The sequence below is a fragment of the Xyrauchen texanus genome, chromosome 33, assembly GCF_025860055.1.
Source record: "Xyrauchen texanus isolate HMW12.3.18 chromosome 33, RBS_HiC_50CHRs, whole genome shotgun sequence".
In the NCBI taxonomy this organism is placed as follows: domain Eukaryota; kingdom Metazoa; phylum Chordata; class Actinopteri; order Cypriniformes; family Catostomidae; genus Xyrauchen; species Xyrauchen texanus.
The window spans coordinates 32,342,204-32,364,883 of NC_068308.1; the positions used below are offsets into that span (position 1 = coordinate 32,342,204).

Here is a 22,680-nt window from a genome sequence, read left to right on the forward strand (position 1 = left end):
ATCTTGTCTGCCAACTAAAATATCTCCAAAAATCATGAAAGAAACATCTTGAGTGTGTACATTTATATTATATTCATACAAAATTAAAAGTTTTAGAAAAGGCTTTTGTGTTACAAGGTTCAAAATATAAAAGAATTTCACCCACCAGCCACACACCAAAAAAGTGAAGAGAGGTATTAGTGAAGATTATTCAAAATAGATAAACTGTATATGTGTACATATTTAAAATAAAGAAATCTCCAAAAAATACACTTATTTAATATTTTCTTCAAAATAATTGTAAAGGTACACTCACCTGAGCACTTTATTAGGAATACATGTACAACTTCAATTCATTTGATTATATAATCAGCCAATTGTGTGGCAGCAGTGCAATGATGCAGAAATCATGCAGATATGGTTCAGAAGCTTCATTTAATGTTCACATCAACCATCAGAATGGGGAAATAATTATTTAAATTATTTCGACTGTGGCATGATTGTTGGTGCCAGACAGGCTGGTTTGAGTATTTTTGTAACTGCTGATCTCCTGAAATTGTCATGCACAACAGTCTCTAGAGTTTACTCAGAATGGTGCCACAAAAAACAAACCTTGGATAACCACTCTGTACACAAATGTAGTGAGCAGAATAGCATCTCAGAATGCACAGCACGTCGAACCTTGAGGAAGATGGGCTACAACAGCAGAAGACCACATCGGACACTTTACTGGGACCATAGTGTTCCTAATAAAGTGCTCAGTGAGTGTTAAAGCAGCTAGTCTTTCTCTACATTAAATATGGCAGGAGGACTGGTTTGATCTCCAAACCCCAGACACACAGTGGATATTTCACAGTTCACAGTCCCACTGAGCATTGTTGCTTAGTCCCAGCTTTTATGTTACAAGAAAGCACTGTGCTTTGAGTAAGCATTACTTCTCTCCAGGGCCTCAGGCAACACAAGGCTGTTGAAATTACAAATATAGCCATAACAAGACTGGAAAATCTCAGCATAAACTGTTATTATTCCTCAAAATTGTATTAAACAAATACGTTTTAATCCCAATGACGCAACAACTTTTATCTTCATATTTTTGCTTGATGAAGACCTAAGTGGATGAAATGTCACAATATTTTAATAAAATTTGGACTAATAATAATAAGAGTGTGTGGTTTTTCCATGCTGAAAAAGGCCTAAGCTGGTTTGCTGGTCTTAGCCGTTGTCAGACCTGCAAATAATCAGTTTATCCAACAAAGTTAGTTTTTTCTACATTAGTTGCATTGTGTCCTGCATCAGTATACAACTTGGGTTGGATGTGCACACGTTTTCTATAATTTCTCCATAGCCAGATTGGACAACTTTTTGGTATTTTGCAGAGACAGGAAATAGTACCTATTCCTGTTGCTGGTGTGATCATAGTGAGGAGATCCTTTAATCAAGGGTCTTTCTCTATAGTCTAACCCCATTGTTCAACATAAACTGTTGTCAATCATCCCAGCCAAATTTGCTGCCTGTCATCTGGTAGAACTTCATGTTAAACGGCCTGTAGAAGTCTCTAAGTCTCTGCACTACCTCTGGGTGAATGTTTGGGTGAGTCCTCCCTTTGGTTTTGCCCAGGCAATGGGGCTTGCTGCTGCCCTCAGCCTTCTTGAGACAAGGAAAGCCCTTGGTCTGGTTGAAGTAGAAGTGTTTGTCTGTGATGATCCTCTTGAGACCCAGGAAGTCCTGCACACGGCCCAGCTCTCCGGCTGGGTCACTAATCAATCGTTCTCCATTCACAAACAGAATCTGACCCATGGGGAAGAACTGCAGCCAGTTGTGCAGGTGCTTAGCATAGATGCCAATCTGAATGGCACTCCATGAGGTGTCTATCAACCCTGTAGACTTGTTTTTGAACGTAAGGCTCCCAAAAGAGGGAATGTCAGGCTTCTTGGACAATGTTTGTGTGTAGTCGGAAATGGCTCGTGTGACGGGGTCCCGGACCACTACAATCAGCTTGGTGTCACAGGACATGGCATAGATCCGAGCTGGAGCCTCATGGGTCACAAAGTAGCTTGGTGTTTTTTCCATGGTGATTTGGCCCTCCAGAGTCTTAGGCATCAGGTCTCTGTAAAGAAAGACAGACAGAAATACATATAAATAAGTTTGGAGGTACATCAGCCATTCTGATAATACTGAATCAGTCTTGTTTGTCCATGATTTAATACTTGTACTTTTGACCTGTTATGTGCCACAGCATCATACTGAACCAAGCTTTGTGCTCTAGATTCAAAACAGCATCTAACACTCAAAATTGTTCTTAAATGTCAACCTATTTTCATCTCTGAAAGTGAGATTTCTTTTCTGAAATCTTTTACCAAGATTCCATTAAACCATCGACCAATGGCCCCAGCATCACATGACCCCAAATACTTCCTATTTTGACTCTGTCTTTGCTTCTTAGATATTTATGTTTAGGCAGATTTGAAGAGCTCCACCAAAGACAAATTATTAGCATGCCAAAATCAACATCTTTTCTGCCAACCATCTACAACAGACGTCAAAAATGAGTTAACCGCTGTTCAGATCTCGACCCATGATTGGTTCCTCTTGGACTATTGGTCATTTATCAAAAAAAAGAGTATAATTATTAAAGGGTCACAAAACCCCAAACCTAAATTTTTAGATGTTAATAGATATGTACATGTTGCACACCATTGAAAACAATAATAGCACTTACAGTATTATGCTTACTGTTAAGGGTAATGTGGTTATTTATTTATTTGCCATTTCAATCTTCCAGTTTAAAGACTTGAAGCAAAAAAGATAACTGGATTTATGACAGCAGAGATTACCGGTGCTCCGGTGCAAAGACAACGAAGTTGAAACACTGGATATTTTACACAGACAACGTAAGCAATTTTATCACACTAGAGCAAAGTAAACACATATTATATTTAGGTATTGCAGCTGTACTGTACTTTTGAAACAGTGTGTAGTTAATGTTTTGTGTATTGTACCTATTTACTTTAATTGTTTGCATGAATGCACTTATTTTTCTTTAGATAAAGAGGGATGAGTCAAAATGATTTTCTTTAATACTTATCATTATGTGACAAATACTGTCAATAAAGTTTAACTTGTATTAACCAGAAACATTAATTGTAAGAATAAATATCGATCTATGAATGTATATAAGGTCACTAAGCCTTATGGAAATGCCTTGTTTAAGTGGAAATGCCTGCTTTCACATTATTACCAAAATTTGGAACACAATATCAGAATATTTGATTTGCAAGCTGTTCTAGCATCTTTTACTTTTCACACTTTCATACTTTTGTCCCAGATTGATATCCAGCAATGCGCCCCAAAACTCTTTTGCATTTGGATGTTCAGCCATCTCTACTGTGAGAGAGTGAGTTGTTGTGCTTGTCCCCTTCACATTGTTTATTTTATATTATAGCCAAAAACATATTGTCTCCTGAAACCAAAAGTTATTTTAAGCCTTTGGTTGTTTGAATCTTTGTTGGGAATGAAATGGAGTGCAACTCTAAAGTAGTAAAGAAGTAAAAATACCATTATTTATTTTAAATAGGTGAACTGATTTTTAAGGATAAATTTAAACCTTAAATTCAATTATGTCATTCGCAATGTTTTATGGGATTGTAGTTCATGCCCTCATGACAGATACGTCTTGTGTCTTTGTCTTTTTGTCTGATTTTCAAATACACTTTTGCTTCAAATAAAAAAAATATATATGTTTTGATTCACCACGGAACTGGTTGGTTTGGTGTATGGCTTAGAAATCCTTTATGAAGGACTTTCTGAAATCTCTATGGACAAAAATATATGTAAAAATACCACCGGAACCAAGAAGGCTGAAAAAGTGATGGGCACTGTTGTGAATTTAAATACTACTTTATTATAAGAACAAAAACTGACATGTTTTTTACTTTTGCTCATAAAATTAAAAAGCAAGTATTGTCATGCTAGTGTTCATGATAAAGAGAAAATTATCTTCCCAAGTCCCAATGTTCTCTAAAGAAAAACAGTTGAACATTTAGTCTCCACTACAAGCAGCAAAAACTCCAGCTAGCCAGCGGGTGCAGCCATAATATTTGGCTTGCGGTTTTCCCCGAATTCTACCCTTCATCTCTAAGGCTCTTTTGCTTTGCATTCTAACTCTGTCAGATCTTAAAGAGGAAAGAGTCTAATCTATTTGTCCATGACAGTCTCTGTCACACTCACTCCCTCACTCTCTTTTTCCACCGCTTTCCAGTGCCTTTAGGACAGTGACCTGAACCAAAGAGGATAAAAGCAGTGGATTAATGATTTACAGTACTGCACTCCACCATTTAGAGCCTCATAAGGCCTGTTCACTTTAAAATCAGCCCAAGTGCAGAATGCAGCCCTCAATTATTTATCTTCCTCCACCGGGGGGTTTAGACTCTGAAAAAATTGCCTCCCCTAACCCTGGTGGCAGTTTATAGGCTGAAATAGCTTTAGTGGGCTGGGGTCCGCAAATTTAGTGGGCCCTTCAAGTCATTCTCAAAAAGGTTCCTCTTTTTCATGGCAATTGTATTTCTTGTCGAATGCCAACACAAATTCATGGCCTTTAATGAGAATGTGAGTCCAGTGACTTTGGGAGTTCTCAGTAGTTGTAGACAAGCATTTACTTGCTATGCAGCTGGGCTGATAGACAATCTCACTCAAGTGAATACCACAAGCTGCTGATTGACTTGTCGCATATCTTACTGCAGAGCAAAGAACGTGAGCTTCACCTGTACTCGGAGATCACAGTGAGGCTGTAAAAGTAATTATTGATGGGTAGACAACCAGCAGCCAGGTGGGCCCGACCTCATGCTGATGTGGCAGCAACATTTCGTACAGGTCATAGGGACAATGGGGACAACCTTCAAGCACAACAAATGTACGGTCCAAAGACACCATTCATATTTAATAAGATGCATCTTGCTTGTTGCAAATGCAATATTTGTGCTATTTTTATATGTTCTGATTATGTCCAGGTTCTGATTCAGAACAAGAATAATTCAGAATTCCTTAAACACCCTGAATTTGTTTAACTCTTCTGTTTTGGAGAGTATTCTAAACATCCACTTTGTTCAGGTCAAAAAAGACCTGGTAGAGTACAGTAGATATGCAGCACACCTTCCTTCTCATTATAAACATAAACATTGCCATATGCTTGTTTTTAACACTAAACACAAGCTTTTTAGAATAGCATTTAATCTGGAAATACTGCAGCCGTTATATCAGTGGTACTATTCCTCTACAGTAGATCAACCCTTTCATTTGAAGTAAAACAAGTTGATATTTAGAATACATACAAATGTTTCACTTTGAAAATAAAAACAGATTTTTTTTTTTCAGTATACAAACGTCTGCCTGCTGGATGATAAATTAGCGACAAAATTCCATAGACTTCCATTGAAAAGGTCCCTACACATATATAGGGATCATGATATCAGTGAGACTTGGGGATGATCTATTTTAACCAGGGCAAGTAAGCAACTATCTTGCAACCAATATGTAATGCCCTAGCAACCAAATTGCAATGCACTAGTAAACACCCTAGCATTGCTAAAATACATTATAAAAAATAATAATAACTTTTTTAAACTTATTTATTTATCCAATACTGTGGATAATCCAAAGGAATTTTTAACAAATACAAGATTGATTTTTTTTTGTTGTTGTCCTGTTTTAACTCTTAAATGTGTAAAATGGTTCGAGTGGTAATTCAGAAGACTTTATAAATAGTTGTATGAACTACTTTTATGGTACTTAAATTATGGTTCTTTTTTGTTATTTTTGGAACTCGACAACATCTATCCCCATTAACTATGATTATCTTTAATTTCCTTTGGTGTTCCAAAGAAGAAAAGTCTTATGGGTTTGGAACAACATGAAGTTCATCAAATCATGACAATTTTTTATCAAACATTTTCAAAATATTTCTTTTTTTCTCAATCTCAAAATATTTTCTGTGCTCACATAGTGTTTATGACATATTTAACACAGATGCTCATCAAAACCTTCCTTTTATGAGTACAAACAATGTGTAATCTTCTCTCAGGATGTGATTGTTTGAAATAGACCAGCAGTCATGGATACATCTTCTTTCTGTCACATCACAAGGCCATTTCTCAGACATATTACAAGCCTCAGAGAGTTTAAAAGTTAAACAAATTCTTGCGTGTTTGTGAGTCTCAAACATATCAGCAAGACAGAGGAAATGTAGGGAGACTTGGGAAGACAGAGGGAGAAAGAAAAGAGAACATATGACGGACAGCTTTCACAACTTTTGATCTCATAGGAACCGTATAAAAGGGAGTATGCTGGTGAAAGAATATTTTCCTCCATCCCCTGGCAAGGGAAAGTGTGGCTTTGTCTAACAGATATTTATTGGCAGTGCAAATGATGTAACACTTGAAGTAGCTTTGCTTTCAAGCACATTTGATTTATAGCCCTTTCAGAGCAGCGTTTGATGTCTTCTTCATGCTGTACGAATATGACTCCCTGTACACACATTCAGGCATTTAATACAGGCAGAAAGCCTCAGCCATTAAACACATCCGGTTCATTTCAGGGTCCGACATGTACAACAATCCAAATGCAAAGAATAATAGCCAAGTGATTTGTCTTGCATTTAAACAATGAACTTTAAACAAAGCAACTAACATATAAACGGTATCTTGCAATGAAATCCATGCACAAAATTAAGCCAATTAAACTTACTTTTTTTATAACTTAAATATATTAAATTGTTCACTCAAGCACAGCAGAGCCATAAACTATAAATATCAAACAGTCATGACATATGATTCTGAAACATTCATAGGGGAATTGGTTACTTAAGGTTTTGCGGTCGGTTCCAATTGTGTTTGTAACCTTTTCACACATGAGTTTCTCCTGTACTGACGAACACCCCAGCGTGAGTTCTTTAATGCACGCAGTGATTAAAAATATATATATTACCTTATACTTCACAGCAGATGCATTGGAGGACAGATTATACCACAGCAGGTGTACTGAAGTTCAGACTATATATAATCAAACATATAATGTGGTTTTTAGATGTATAATGATTGATTATGATAGATGTGATGCGATGGCGAATGTGCTTGCCAGCTATGCCTGCCGCCATATTGTTTACATTGCAATGCAGCATGGGATTCTGAGTTCACCATAGAAGCAAAGAAGGTTCTAAAAACCTAGCCCTTCCACTTTCCCAGCACCGGAAGTTGTTAGAATGAGTGACGGATGGAATGGGAAAAGGCTTGAGTGGACTGACTAGTTTGTATGTTCTTTGTTTGAAAAATGGCTGCATCGCTGCATCAAAACAATCAACACTGACGGTAATGGCTTTAAACTTTATTTACTGATTCTTTGAATGTTTGTGACATAAAATAAAGATTTTGCGATGTTGAAAAGACTATTTGAGCAGCTGGTTCATTTTGACAACCAATTCAGTCCCTTTTTTGCTGGTAAACAGCATCATGAATGCAAATCGCACTGGTTTGATTGTACGCCTATGAGACCAAACTATTCAATCCACACTGAAATGTGCTGAACACACATAATACAATGCACAGTGAAACATGCACACACACATTTCATCCTGCATTGATGTGATCAGGAACTTATTATTACATTTTGGTCACTATTTCCTGATGTTGGGATGCTTCAACAGAGGCAAAAGCACAGACGATGGTCCTCACGGACATGACATCTCACATCATCTTCTTTTCTAGATGAGATGCAGTTCTCCAGGCAAGTGGCAGCAATGGAATGAAGCAGACCTTAAAACTCGGTGGCAGCGCACATCACTGTATCAAACCGCTCAATGATGTCCATCTAGTGCATGTTAACATAGACCAACAGTTAAACATATCACAGATTTTGTAAGACGCAGAACGGGGTCTCATTTTAAGAATTGCAATTTCAGATTGCGTCTTTTATATGATAACGGTCAAAGCAGTTTGTATATTGCATCTTTATGTAGACAAACTTTTCACAATAGTCCAGATGAGCACAAAAAGGTGTCCTGTGTGAGTCCCCTTTGGAGTCAAGGAATAGTAGACCATTTGTCTTATTTTCTCCCCTTCACTTTTCTGGTTGAGCACCAGTGGGCAGGCCAAGGTGCGATCATGTTAAAGTAGGCATTGATATCTTGCTGTAGAGGCAGCCATGTGCTGATTTATTCATCAGTGTGACGTCACAAAGTAGAGAAAATCTAAATAAGCTGTTTTGAAGCTTGATTTAAATAAATGCTTTTTTTGTATTTAGGTGGAAGTTTGTCTGTCATGACCCCTTTAAAGAATAACATTTTATAACTGTTCATTAAAGTTGAAGCATGTATTTTTTCTTTTTGTTAAAGGGATAGTTTATCCAAAAATGAAAATTCTGTCATCAATTACTCACCCTTATATTGTTCAAAACCAAACTTGTGAGTAAAATGGACTCAACCAATGATATGAGTTTGGGGTGTGACTATCATTTTGTTTGACTAATGAGAGACAGGGGGATTGTTTGGGAAACCTGTTTGAAAACAATCATTATTTTGGCAATTCTGTTTGGTGACGCTAGTGAACATACTTCACTTAAAATTTCAGTTCAAAAGCTTTAAAAAGCAACACAATAAATTTTGAGAAAAACACCAAGCAAACAGCTCAAAACAGTCAAATTCATTCAACCTTTTCTTGAAGCATTCTGTCCCATTTGTGTTTTATGCAAATGAACTACTGCCAAGCAACTCTCTTTAAATCAGACTAGATTTACATCTCCCTGCTGTAGCATACAGGGAGAGATGGAGGACACAAAGAGTCAAACGGGTGGTAATCACAAAAGGCACAAGGCCACATGGGTCACACCGTCAGAGATTCATGTGTCCCTGTAGAGAGGTAAAGCGCACATAAATCTATCTATCTAGAGCAGATAATCGTCATCTAATTGGCTCAATATTTCTGCCCTTTGGCCAGAGAGTCTCTTTCTCTCTCTCTCTCGTTCTTTCTAACCACATTCCTAAAGCGTAATTTTTCCCGCTGATGAATTACAAAGGAGTTCAAAGGAGTGTGTCTTTAATTTACAGCCATTGTCAACATGTTGTGTGTGAGTCTGTGTTTGGAAGTAACTCAGCTTAAATACAAGTGTCTGGCTTAATGACCCCTTCAGCCAGCAGGTACTGTACATAGCTGCGATAGTCCTCCTGACCTGTCCTGAAGCTGATTGAGGTTCTTGCTTCAGACAGTTATGTGAGTACTAATTACTGCTAATGGACAGCAGAGCAAGTGAATGAGACAGTCTGTTTTTCCCACTCTGAGATCACTCAACCATCAACTAGGCTCTGGCTGTTGTGAGAGGTCAAAGCATAAGGATTGTAATTAACTGTATTGTGTGGGTGTGTGTTTGAGAGTGTGTGAGCTTTTGTAATAAGCTGTATACACAGTTTTGGGTCCTGATAATTTTTCAAAGAGGTGGAAATTGTGTTTATCAACTAATAAGTGCTCTTTCACCATGATTTTCAGCAAACATTTTGTCTTTCATTCCAGGAAAAGAGTGACATTTATGTACATTGTGTATTAATAGAGCACTGAGTGTCTGGTTCCAGAAGAAAAAAATCCCATAATTTTTTTCCATGGAGGAATTGATTATTAACCAAAAGTTATAACTTATAACAACAGACACGCAGTGAGCTCTAAGGTCGTAAATCTTGAAGCCACTGGCCGCATTATTTAAAATGTATTCATAAACAAAACTCACATTTAATAGTGGAATTCCTGTTGAAGAACTACTTATATATTTGGATGTATCTAAATATTTTGCAATATAATTTAAATAAATGTATTCTATACTTATAATCAACAACTTTAAATCAATAGTTTTATATTTTTCCATTGTTTAATTACATAATTCGCAATGCTTCATTGAATTGTAGTTCCTTCTGTCATTCCCTTAAGTACATGGTCTTGTACCTTCGTCTTTTTGTCTGATATTCTAATACTAATTTGCTTAAAAAAAAAAAGTTTGTAATGTTGTGATTCACCTCGGAGCTGGTTGGTTTGGTTCATGATTTAGAATGATTTAGGATGCCACAGTTGTGCTCTACTAGCTTGTGCGTCATGCTATGAAAACAGAAACGTTTTAAGAAATGCATATTTTTTGAAAGAGTGTGCCCACTTAGTATAGTAATTAATATATTGTATATTTTTAAATGTTTCTCTGGAATGCTTTATTCTGATTTGTCAATTGCATTATTCTGCAGTCAGATGTTTTTTGCATTGACAGCTTAACTGACTATAACTTGTTATTATTGCTTGTTTCATTCCTCTTATATCACTCGTCTTTCTTCCCACATCATAAATTGATCTAAAATTATAATTTTCTAACTACCACCTTGCAGACAACTTTCCAACTTTGGCTGACATTATGTAAAGGTTAGGATCAAACTTTGCTAAAAAATACCTTATTGTAACATCCTTATGTCAATAAAAGTTCTCACAATATTAAAACAAAATGTTCCTTATGTAACATTGTCCGTACATCCCGTAAAACAGGTTTATATACAGTTTTTCAAATGGAAAAAGTTGCAAATTTAAAGTTTTATGCTAACCTAAATAACGTGCTTCTCAAGTTTAGAAAATTACTTTACTGGAGCAAAATGTTTTCAAAATTACATTACGTGGATCATTACACATATAAAGGCAATTCTGATTTGAAATGTTTACTCTGTGGTTAAAGTGAGTTAAATCGCCTCCCAAACAGATTATGTTTTTAAGGATAATGCTTTACTGAGTTTTAAATAAAAAAATCTACCTCCCTACCCCACAAATTAAACCTAAACCTAACTGAAAAATGTCACGAAAATCAATTGTGCATGTGCATACAAAAATAAATAATATCCTATAGCCCATAACATATGTTTTGCAACTGAAAAAACAATATGATCTGTTTTCTTTTACTACACAAAATTACAAAACATAGCCTTCCAGAAAATAAGGTGATTCATTTTAGTTATGAATAAAGCAGAGTGTTAAATTAGTATTAAAGCTCTAGATTCATTGAGCATAGCTGCAGGTTCTGAGGGGAAATTTCCTGTATTTCGTTTCAGAAAACTGGGCAAAACTACAGGGACATATTTCTAATTCAGACTAAATAAGGGAGATGAAAGTTTAAACAAATGCCTCATTCCATAACATATTCAAGAATGTACAGACACACACACACGCTTTTCACCAGTACCTTATGGTATGAATTCACTCAGTGATCTAAACTCCTGCCGTAATCCAATAATTTAATAAGGCATTTGAGCAAAGTTTCCAGACCTGACACACACACACACACACACACACACACACACACACACACACACACACACACATACACATACACACTGTACTTTATTAAAACCACATTCAATCTGGGGCAGACCCAGGGAAAATGATTGCCAACAGTAAACTTCTGCTGAACGTTTTCACTGTAAGCCTTTGCAAACAATGGGGGAACCCGGAAGATCTCTCAGTACATCAGAAACAAAGAGTAAACAACAAAGCACTTAAATAAAAGTAAACAATATTCACTATTTATTTAACTTGACAAATACGTATTTTCTTTCCACATTAAGTGGGGGAGGGTGTCACAGTCTGTCTCCCTTGTGTTTTCTAGGACTCTTATTATTAATTGTTTCCCCTGGACTGCTTTACCCAGTATGCACTGCACTCATCACTGCCATCTGTTCCTTATTGTTCTCACCTGTTCTCCATTCCCTCATTAGCCCTTATATGTATAAATGACCTCTAGTTTTGTTCATTCCTTTGTCAGTTCTTGCGTATTGTTGTTTTGAGTTCCTGTTTGTTTGTTTGACTGTCATAATTTTTTATTAAAGAGCACTTATTATGGTTTTCAAATATTACCTTTCATGTAGTGTGTTATATAACTGTTTGTGAATGTACAAATAAATGTCTGCAAAGTTTAAAAAATCAAAGTGCACAACAAATGGAGTTATTGACTCCCAAAAGAAAGAACCGATTCTGAACACCAGAAACGAGTCGTTTGTAATTCCAGACTTACTTCCTGTACTAGCCTATGTAATTTGGTAACAAAAAACCCCGTCTCTGGTCTTCATTGGCTGCTCGCTAACAGCTTTGACCCACCCTCAAACACTACACTAAGCGGTAGACCAATCACAACAGACAGGGGACATCTGACCAATCAGAGCAGAGCAGGCTTTCTGAAAGGAGGAGTTTAGAATGAATGCTTTAGAACAGATTATTGAACGAGTCGTTTTTGACACTGGGAAAAAAGGTAATGCTGCAGTTTAAATTAAGAGCAAATTAAAGTGTTTTTTGATCTTGGATGCATATAAATCTATGAGTACTTTAAAACAAAATTAGGCATGTTTAAAACATAATAGGTGCTCTTTAAAGCCTGCAAATAGAACCTATGTCTCCCGTCTCATCTCAGCAACTGCTAATGGGAGATAGGGAGATATTGCAGTCAATAAATTGTGTTTTTCTTCATTTTCTTTTTATATTTTTCTATTCCAACTACATTGGCACCATTTCGTAAAAATTTTATAGAGTTAGCTTTACAGTCTGTTTCTTATAAATTTATCAGAGGGATTTTAAAATCTACAAGGCTCTCTCTCTCTCTCTCTCTCTTTAGTCTTTAAGTAACTCCCAAGTTTATTGTGTAAGAGAGGAAAAATAAGCTGTATCTCTGAGGCACCCTTCTTTTAAATTATTCAACCTCTCTAACTTTGGAGAAAGATGGAGTGGAATAGAGAAAACTCACTCACAGCCATCAGCAGATGAACAGGTTTTACATTCCACCAGTCTACACACACACAGAACATTGTCTGTCCCTCTTACAGCCTTCTGAGATGGAAAATGTTCAATGTAGCATTTGCTTTGAGGGAATACCCTGACTGCTCCTGATCCTCTTGGCAGCTAAACTGGGCTGTGGACTGAAACGTGAATGCTTGAAATGAGCTGAGTGTAGGTGAAGACATTTGTGGATTTATAGTCCTGATCCTTCACCCCGCTGTAGTTGCAGAAACATACCAAACAGCAGGGGTTACTGCAGAGGAAGAGGCAGAGATAGTTTACTATTAGTGTGTGTGCCCTGGAATGTGATGGCTGATGTCGCGGAACTTTCCTGGTGAAATTATCACTAGAGGCCCTACAACTACAACAATGATTTTATATTCTTTCACACAAATCACAAGTAAAACTGCAGATTATCAGTTCATAAACTCTTACTTTTCGCCTTTTTCCTCACACAATGCTATGTCATCAAAACACTTTTACTTTAGTGCATGACTTACATTACATAGCCAACTACTTTTACAAGCTTGTTTGACCACAATTAAATTGCACTCTCAACAGATAGAGCGCTGCACTTGTGTTGCAAAAAAATGGGGTACGAGTTCTGAAGGGTGCACAAGTCGACACGCTAATCAAAAGTTTCATGAGCACACCACACAATGACGTGATTGCATTTTAAGACACTATTGGTAAAATTTAGGTTTATGATTTAAGGGTATAGAGGTAGGTTTTGTCTATTTAAAAATTGAACATTAACCTTAAAAACCTCATCTATTTCACAGAAAACTAAACATCCTTTTAGCGCCACACAGTGGAAATTTCACCTCATATTATAATTTTGCAAAAATGTCTCCAAAGCCACATATTTTTAATGAGATCAGGCTGAAGTAATTAAATACGCAATCTCGCTTGAATTGACTGTCAAACTTTAAGACATTGTTATAACAAAATATAATCAAAAATAGCACATATTGTAAACCATATAAGCTTGGCTTTGATTATTAATTTGTTGACTTAACATTCACCCAGTAGTCCTTCATTTGCTGAAAATCAGGTTATTGAAGTTCTGTGTGGAAGTGAACGACTTTGCGATACAGAGTGTTTGCTCATTTAGACGCTTCAAGTTTAAACCAGGAAGATGTTAGCTATAGTAAGATTACAAATGTGCACATTCATTCAATACACTTCCAATGCAACCGGTTAACTTCTGATTGATTGTAAAGTTTTTGATTTTTGCGGCTGCACTTTATTCTTAGCAGTGTTGCCATGCAAAACAAAACACTTTTCAAAACACTTTTGGTTCATTTCTCCAAAAAACGGGGACAATGAATGAATGATTCCTTCGCAGCTGATTTAATGCCACTATTTTGCATATGTGTATCTGGGTTTATGGGTATGCGTGTGTGTGCATCTGTGATGCTTAGGGCTTTGGTGTGAGTTTGAAAACACACTTCAACATGGCATCTGCATTAATATTTAATGTCTTTCTAGCTATCTTCTTTCTGAGTCACAGTGAGTTTTAAGTCAGTGCCGCATACAGTGACATAATTAGTTTTAAAGACTGCATGTTCTGCTTCTCACGTCACACATCTCTTTTTTTCCTCTCTTACACACTCTCTCAAGGATCTTGAGAGCAATAAGACACTTAGATGCCAAACTCATTTTGGAGAGGTTTCCTGAACATCAGCTTAAGACCAAAGAGGTGCTTCACTGGATTAAAATTTTAAGACATCACTTTACGACTACTTTGATTCGACAAATGTCCATTCGTAGAAACGTGGCAGGAGCATCTTTAGCCGTAAATCTTTAAAAAGTACTGGAAATACACATTCATGTAGTGGTTAAGCAAAAAGGTTTACACTAGGGTGGAGGAAGATATTTATTTAGTCAGCAAGAAAAAAAAAGCCTGACAGAAAAAAAAAATAACAGCTATGTCTTCGATTGCTGAGCTGTGCAGAGATTAGTTAGCTTGAAATGGCCTATTCTTCACTTTTTCCTCTTCCCTATAAGCCCTCCATTAAGAGGCAATTATTCTGTGCCAGAATTTTCTCTTTCCAGGTGTGTGGATGTGGTCCCTCAGGAGGCAGCTGGAAAGGTATTACTGATTTGTGGGTCTGTGTGGTGTTGTGGGTATCAGAGAGACAAAAGCTTGTAATTTAAAGATATTAGGGTTGAGGACCAAGAGATTAGACACTACTCCAGCCCTGTTAAAAACTTCTAGCAAGGACCATATAAGGACAAAAAAATGTAAAATGGAAACTTGGAAAACCTCTGCAAAACAATGATGACTCCTTCACTATTTATAGGCTACTTGATTTTTACAGTACTTTTTAGCAATTTATTAGATCTTTAACTTTCTTAAAAGCATATAATTGAGAAGGATCAACATACTGTATTTGATTTGATTGATTGATTGATATCATCAGTTTTCAACAAAGCACAAGCTTCAGGGTGCCTCATTTATATCCTAAATATTCAGATAAAAACTTAACAGAAAGGTTCCTGTGCCATTTCTTATTCCCATACTGAGAAGAGGACCAGAAGAGGCAGAGCAGTGTTTCTCCCAGTGAGAGAAAATTATCAGAGCCACTATAAATCAAAATCTGTGAGGATGACATGAACAAGCTGCTCTGTGTTCAAACTCTCCTCTTTTGTGCATGGCTCTGGTAACAGGGCTTTAAATTAGACATTCTGCCCTCAATGCTTGTCTTATATGCCCCAGTGGTTCTGAAAATGATGCCCTATGGCTGTAAAATCAGTGCATGAGGCTCATTCATCATCTGGATTTTTTTAATTGTGAAATAAAGAGACTGTTTCACTGTGTGCTTATGGGTTTGCTCCAATTCACTCAGGAGAAACCTAAGTAATAAAAGGTGATGTAATTATGAGTTAATGACTAATAATGTGGGGTATGCTTGTGTAAAAGCAAAAATGCGAGCACACGACACATGGGTGTCACACACACCACCAGCGGAGTGTGTGACCAACTTGGTTCCTGGCACCTGGATCTTCAACACCAGGGGTTTGCTCCAAAACTTATTGAGCTGCCTCACTGTCTCCTGCCTACATAGGCAGCTGTGTTCTATGGCAGCATTCTAACTGAAATAGATCCTCATAAGAGAAAGATTTGGAACACCCTTCATAGGAAGCAACTCCACACGTCATTCAAATAGCGCTCCTCACGTGCAGCGCACGGGAAAGTCGACTCGCAACTGCTGTCAATACAGGTGATGCGAGAGGAACAATAAAATCATTGTTTGAGCATAAATGTGCATAGCACACACACATTTTGGATAAAATAGTCAGTTTTAAATAATATGTGCAAATGTAAGTTGTAGGATGCATCTGAGAGAGGTAATTAACACATTTTAAAGTGGTAAATTTTGCCGGTGTTCAGCCCGATCAACTCACGCAGCTTAAGTAGGGAAGCATTCCTTATTTTTTTCTCATCATATTTTCATCAACAGTATCTTTTCATAAAATAATTTAATTACTGTCACAATGCATATTTTTCATTTCATATTTGTTATCACAAATGCATGCACGCCCCTCCCCATGGAAAGAGGGGAGGGGGGTGTGTACATCATGCCTGGGGCTTCCCAGCCTGAGAGAAGGAGGGAGGAATGTGGCAGGGCCGAGGGCGGGGCCGGGTCGTGATTCTACACACCCGGTCCCTTATCAGGCTAATCAAGCCTCTGAGAGGGATAAAGGCTGACTGCGGAGGATGGTGTGGGAGAGAGAGATCGTTTACGGACATGTTCGTCATGTGTGTTTTTGTCTTTTGTTTAAGTTTAATCTTTAAAATATGATTTATATTAAGCCGGTTCTCACCTTCTCCTTCCCATTGAACTGCTTTACAAACACCTATCTTAAACAAGGCACACGATTTGAGGCTTCATTCATGTTCGTAGAACAGTTGGTGCAGGTTGGGATTAATACTTAGCCAAAGTTTAATACTTAAGTTTAGGGTTTGTTCAAATCCCAAAGTATGAGCAATAATAATAGTGTATCTTGCTTTAGGTAGCACCAAAAATAGCATGCACAGGTGCATAATGAAAAAATCCACGATACGCCATCTAGGCACCATTGACATTCTATTTTCAACGTACTCTGATGAGGGATGCAGTAATCCTAATCTTGCATACTAGGACAAATTCAGTAGTATGTGAATTGGGATATAGCATTTGTGTGCTGACAGACTGTGTGGCCACGTTTGAGCTCCAGGTGAAATGTCTACAGAGTATTTTTAGTTGTAAATGATGGAATACAGTCAACGTGAATATATATTTTGTAAACTCTACCCCCTGACCCAAAGCCCAACCCTAAACCTAACAGTCAGTGGTGTAAAACTGTAATTTTACAGCAAAAATGCAACCTACTAATCGTGCTCACCAGTGTTTTTGTGAGCGCTATTACTTCCTGGTTCCCACAGGACCAGAACCCAAGTCATCAGTAGTGCTAGAGAGAAATGTGTCTTCACACTTGAAGCAAAAACGTCTAATGGGGGATGTTTGTTAGTTACTTGGCTAAATGGGGTTGTTTTTAGGGTACATGAACTTTTGAAAGCAACATGTTGATTTTCTGCGTGATCATGTTGACGCTGAATGCCTACTTTCATTGTTAATTTGTTAAGTAAACAAAAAGCATGCCGAATGCTTTCTTGCACTATTTTACTGAGTAAGAAACTCAGTATAAACTTTCAGGAAAAGCCTCGCCCAGAATATGTGTATGGTCAACCTGGTCATATTAATTAAACAGAAGTCAGAGGTTTAATGATTTATTATATTAGAATAAAGGCATTTTGATGTCTGCACAACTTTTATTGACCTATGTAGGCCAATAACTGAGCTAGAAGGAAGCAGAGGCAGAGGAATATGGTTTGGGCAGAGAAGAAAGTAGGGAAGAGAGGATGATAAAGAAAAAAATGAAGGCTAAGGGATGAACCATCAGGCACATTGTGGAAGAGCAAAGCTGATTATACAGACACTCTTCTCTCTCTAAGTCCTTCTCTACCCTTTCTGGTTGTTTTGAACTTTCTTCTCTTACTGTAATTTATAGTCTTTATATGTTCCATTTTAATTTCTGCTCTCTCATTAGCCCTCCTATCTCTTCACTTTCACTCGCTTTCTTCTGTTTCTGAGCTCTTTTCATATGATTATGCCTGATTCCTCACTCAGTCTCTGTTCCTCATCAATTTTCTCTCTCTCTCTCTCTTTCCATAAGACTCTTATACTTTGAGCTCTGCTACCACAAAAGACTCCAATCCTGCTCTGTCTGTCATGGTGCCAAGCTGCAGTAAGACAGAGCAGCATCAAGCTCAAAATGTGCCCTGTGCTGCTACAGCTTGCCATTACACAGACTTCACTACTTAGATCAAATTTAAATTAGAAATTTGAATATTCATTAAATTTAAGAAAATGTAAGAAAATAATACACATTCCAATGCTAAAACTGTGCATTCAAATTTTTTATGTGTGCCAAGTACTGACGATGACTTCAGACCGATCGCGTTCTTGTGCTAAAAAGGCTAGAGGCAGCCCAACAAATACAGTTTAACAGAATGCTGGTGTCTCGAGATGCATTTTTTGTGAAGTTCTTTTTAAATTGACACGGCATCTCAAAAACACAGCGCTCCTGCACAATACAAACTTAGAAAACAATTCGAAAACTGTGTGGATGGATGTAAATGTGTTGGGTGTGAAACGCCCCTTAGGTGGAAATCTTTGTCCGTTGCATCTTGCTCTCTCATCAGTGTTTCTTATATTAAGCAATGGGTTTTAAAATGCTTTGTCGGGAAAAGAGTTCAATTTGGAAATGTGTGTCTCGAGATCCTCGCGTTCTGTTACATTCTCTTCTGCTCCACCTGACTGAACAGCCCCTGGGCTCAGAGTCTGAGCCGCTTCACCACAGAGTTCAGCCATATGCACAAGGGTGTTTCTGACCATTTTGGCACCCTAGGCTAGATCCCTAATGATGGGAGGCAGAGGGATGGGAAGCTGAAGGGGGCCTCCTCATTAGCGAGCAAACTTTTTGTCTATAATTTAAACCTGGGATTTTGTAAACTTTACACGTTTTACTAGGGATGTTCCGATTCAGATACTGGTATTGGAATCGGGTCCGATACCACACTCATGTACTCATACTTGTGCTCGTAAAAATGCTCCAATACAAAAAACGATACCATCTGATGTACAAATGTTATTATGCAAACAATCAGTGCACAAATTATACTAATGAAATTATTTAACCGCAAAAGCTGGTATTCACAGTACTACTACTACTACTACTACTACTACTACTGCTATTACTAGTAATAATAATAATAATAATAAATCAGTGGTAATTATATTATATATAAGCAACATCTCTCCATATAATATAATATAATATAATATAATATAATATAATATAATATAATATAATATAATATAACATAATATATAACTTTAATGCTGTATTTTGTGAGGTTCTGTAAATAAGCACTTATATAAGCACTTTAGAAAGAATACAATGCTATGTTGAAAATTAAATGTTAGTTTTTCATTTAATAAAGTTTTAAAAAATGTATTTATTTAAACACCATTTTGATGATAAAATAGAAATAATCTGTTGATATGGAGTTAAAAAAAAAACAGGTATCAGTCTCGGTATCGGCGAGTATCAGAAAGAAAGTATCAGAAATTGTACTAGTTCTCAAAAATATTATATCAGGATATTCCAACTTTTTACAGCCTGATCTCATTTAATTAATTAGCAAAATTGAATTGCGTGGTTCATGGCACGTATTGCGACACTTTAGAGGTGAAATGTCCACTGTGTGGTGCTAAAAGCGAGTTAAAGAAATTTTCCTGGTTTAATACAAGTTAAGCTAAATCAACAGCATTTGTGGCATAATGTTCAGTACCACAAAAATGTTTTTTTACTCATTCATTATTTGTACTATTTTGTACATTATTTGTACAAAAATCGAGGTTCCAGTGAAGTCCTTATAATGGAAGTGAATGGGTACAATAAAAGTGAACGTGGCCAATATTTGGAGGCTTTAAACACAGAAATGTGAAGCTTATGTGCTTTTATAATTTTATAAAAGCACTTGCATTAATTCTTCTGTTATAACTGTAAAGTTGTTGAAATTGTCATTTGTACAGTCATTTGAGTGTTTTGGGGTTTCTCATGGTAATGAAGTTGTACAATTGGCTATAACTTTACTCAGAAAAGGATTGTAAGTGATTTTATAACACTAAAATCATGTTTACACTCATATCCTTTATTTTGTGGTTATACTTTTGAAATAAATTTGTATTTTAATGTTAGAAAATTGGCCCCCATTGACTTCCATAGTAAGTGTCTCTCGAAAATGTACTTATTTTAAGGAAAAGGAGGAACAAGCCTAAATAAATGTTTGTGGTATCCAACATTAAGCCACACATTCTTTGGATTGAGCTTAACTTGAATTGAACCCGGAATATTCCTTTAAATGTTCTCCCAGACAAGTGAGATTTTTAAGGTTAATGTTCCATCGAGTTTTAAATCAAAAGAACTTACCTCCCTACCCTAAAGCTAAACCAAACATAAGCTAATGCTAAAAGCTAATGTGAGATGGAAAATAAAATTGCTGAATAGTGATATTTGCATACTGAATTGTGATTGGCCTTTTCATGTTGAAATCAATTCAACCATCAAAGACGGTGTCACGTTGTGTTGATTCTCATACGCAGCCAAAAGAAAATAAAACACACAAATGTGCATCACGGCAACAAAACAGCTCTAAAGCTGAACCAACATCATTTACACAGAACCCACACCTACACCTAAACTCACATAAAACGTTAACACTATTCTTTTGCTGTCTTACAAGCTCTAATTTCCCACTATGTATTACAATGCACAGAATCAAACAACCCGGCCAAACCTGCTCTCATCATGAGGTCAATTATAAATCTGTTGCTCAATATTTGATGGGATTTTGCTCCCTTCCTCTTACATATTGGGCGGAACTATAATGTGCCTCGGAACTATAAAGTGTTAGTGCGGTAATTTATCCAAACGTGGAGAACGGCGAGAGGCAGGAGGTCCGGATAATAGGAAAAGGGGTGGGTTAATGTGCCATTTCCATTTCGGAGGCCTATTTTTTTTTGCATTAGCCATTAAGTTAATAGCCCAAAGGAAAAAAGGAGCAGCACACACCTCGTTCACATCCGGAGAGCGACAGCGGAACTGTGCAGTACAGGTGACCGTGACTGTAAAATGAAAGAGCAAAGCTATCTGCAGTGGCTATATTAGTAAGGCTAATATGGAGAAATATTGAAATAGAGAGAGAAAGAAATGGGTGAGAAGTTGATGAAAGGAGAAGAGATGAGGGGGATGATGAAGAAAACCATAGTGGTTTTTCAAAGTGTCTAAACTGATATGAATGGCAAAAACAGAGCCAATGGTTGGACTGGGCTTGAACCAAGATTCAACAGAACAGAAAAATGTGTGATGAACCCAGATTAAAAGAAATATCGGCACTCAGATGATATAAATATGTAGAACTACCTCCTCCTCTTCCTAGAATGAAGGTAAATCAGTCCATTGCAGATAGGTGGTGTGACTGAGGGTGTTGGTAAAAGCTGTCAACAATGGTTGGCTTTCCATTCGGCACTGTTAAATGAACTGAAGATGATGATGAATGAATTACAGAAGGATGCTGTTGTAAGACTTTAACAAAGGATCTATTGAAAACTCTCCCTTTGTCTTGGAACAAAAAGGAGAGATTGGTTTTTGATAGTGTGACTCTGTTTGCAAAATGAGCCACGTTTGCAAATATGAAAACAATGAAAGAATTCAAGTCTTGAATGTTGGAAAGCTCAAAAGTCAAGAAGCCTATCCTGGCAAATGAAAGTGTGAATTAAACATTAAAAGACTGCTATAAAACATGTCATGTACATGAAGGATGATGATGCTCATTTCATTACAAACAGGTCTGGGGTGTATTTATGCTCGATATTACTGCAATATTTGATGCCAGATGCATGTCTGCATTATCTGTCTGATAACTAATGTGCTTATTCCAAGAAATAACATTGTCAACTAGCTAAACACAAACAAACACACTCACACACAAATACACATACACAAAAGGATTTATGTTACAAAACTTCTCATACAACTATTATGGCAGTGATTATAAATGAACAGGGGTAGGGTGGGGTGTCCCAATATGATGACTCACCTAATCAATCAGCAAGATATTTCTTTTTTCATTTTTTTTTTTTTCATGCTGATGCAATCTCTCCCCAAAACACATTAACAGAACGAAAATGCTGAAGGAAGATAATGTGTGAATATTTCACTGTAGGAACATCACTCAAGAAAACACATTTGGCGAAATATACAGAATAAAATGGGTATTAGTGTCATTCATATTCACAGTGATTTAATGTCAGATATTGCCATCTGATTTGCATATACATTAGCTATCATGAGCAGTATGATGCATGCAAATTGTAGAGGAGGCAGTTGGTCATTTAGTCTGTGGTTTGAAGCAGCAGGAGTGAGTAGATTAAAACAACCGTGTGTGTGTGTGTGTGTGTGTGTGTGTGTGTGTGTGTGTGTGTGTGTGTATGTGTGTGTTTGTGATTGTGTGTGTGTGTGTGTGAGAGAGAGAGAGAGAATCATGATTTTCCTGCAGTTATGTGGAACACAACACTCTGCCAGCTCTAAATCTTTAGTGCAGTAGTTTAAAGTAGCTCTGCATCACTATGTGTGTCAGTATTTAAAAGTGTCTTGAGATGCTTGCGAGCAGGCGTTGTAACTTATCTCCAGAAATGCACTGTTCTATCCAAGTTAATAAGGGCTGCAACAGATGATTATTTTGATAATCGATTAATGTAAC

General features: G+C 36.9%; 1 protein-coding gene across 1 annotated transcript in view; it reads right to left on the bottom strand.

Annotated features, from left to right (window-relative positions):
* Positions 1-534: 534 nt before the first annotated feature.
* Positions 535-22,680, bottom strand: part of LOC127627260 (heparan sulfate glucosamine 3-O-sulfotransferase 3A1-like) — a 52,600-nt gene continuing 30,454 nt past the window's right edge. Inside the window, exon 2 of the mRNA XM_052103600.1 lies at positions 535-2,086. Coding sequence (XP_051959560.1) covers positions 1,465-2,086 — 622 coding nt within the window. The 3' untranslated portion in view covers positions 535-1,464. The remainder of the gene's footprint in view (positions 2,087-22,680) is intronic.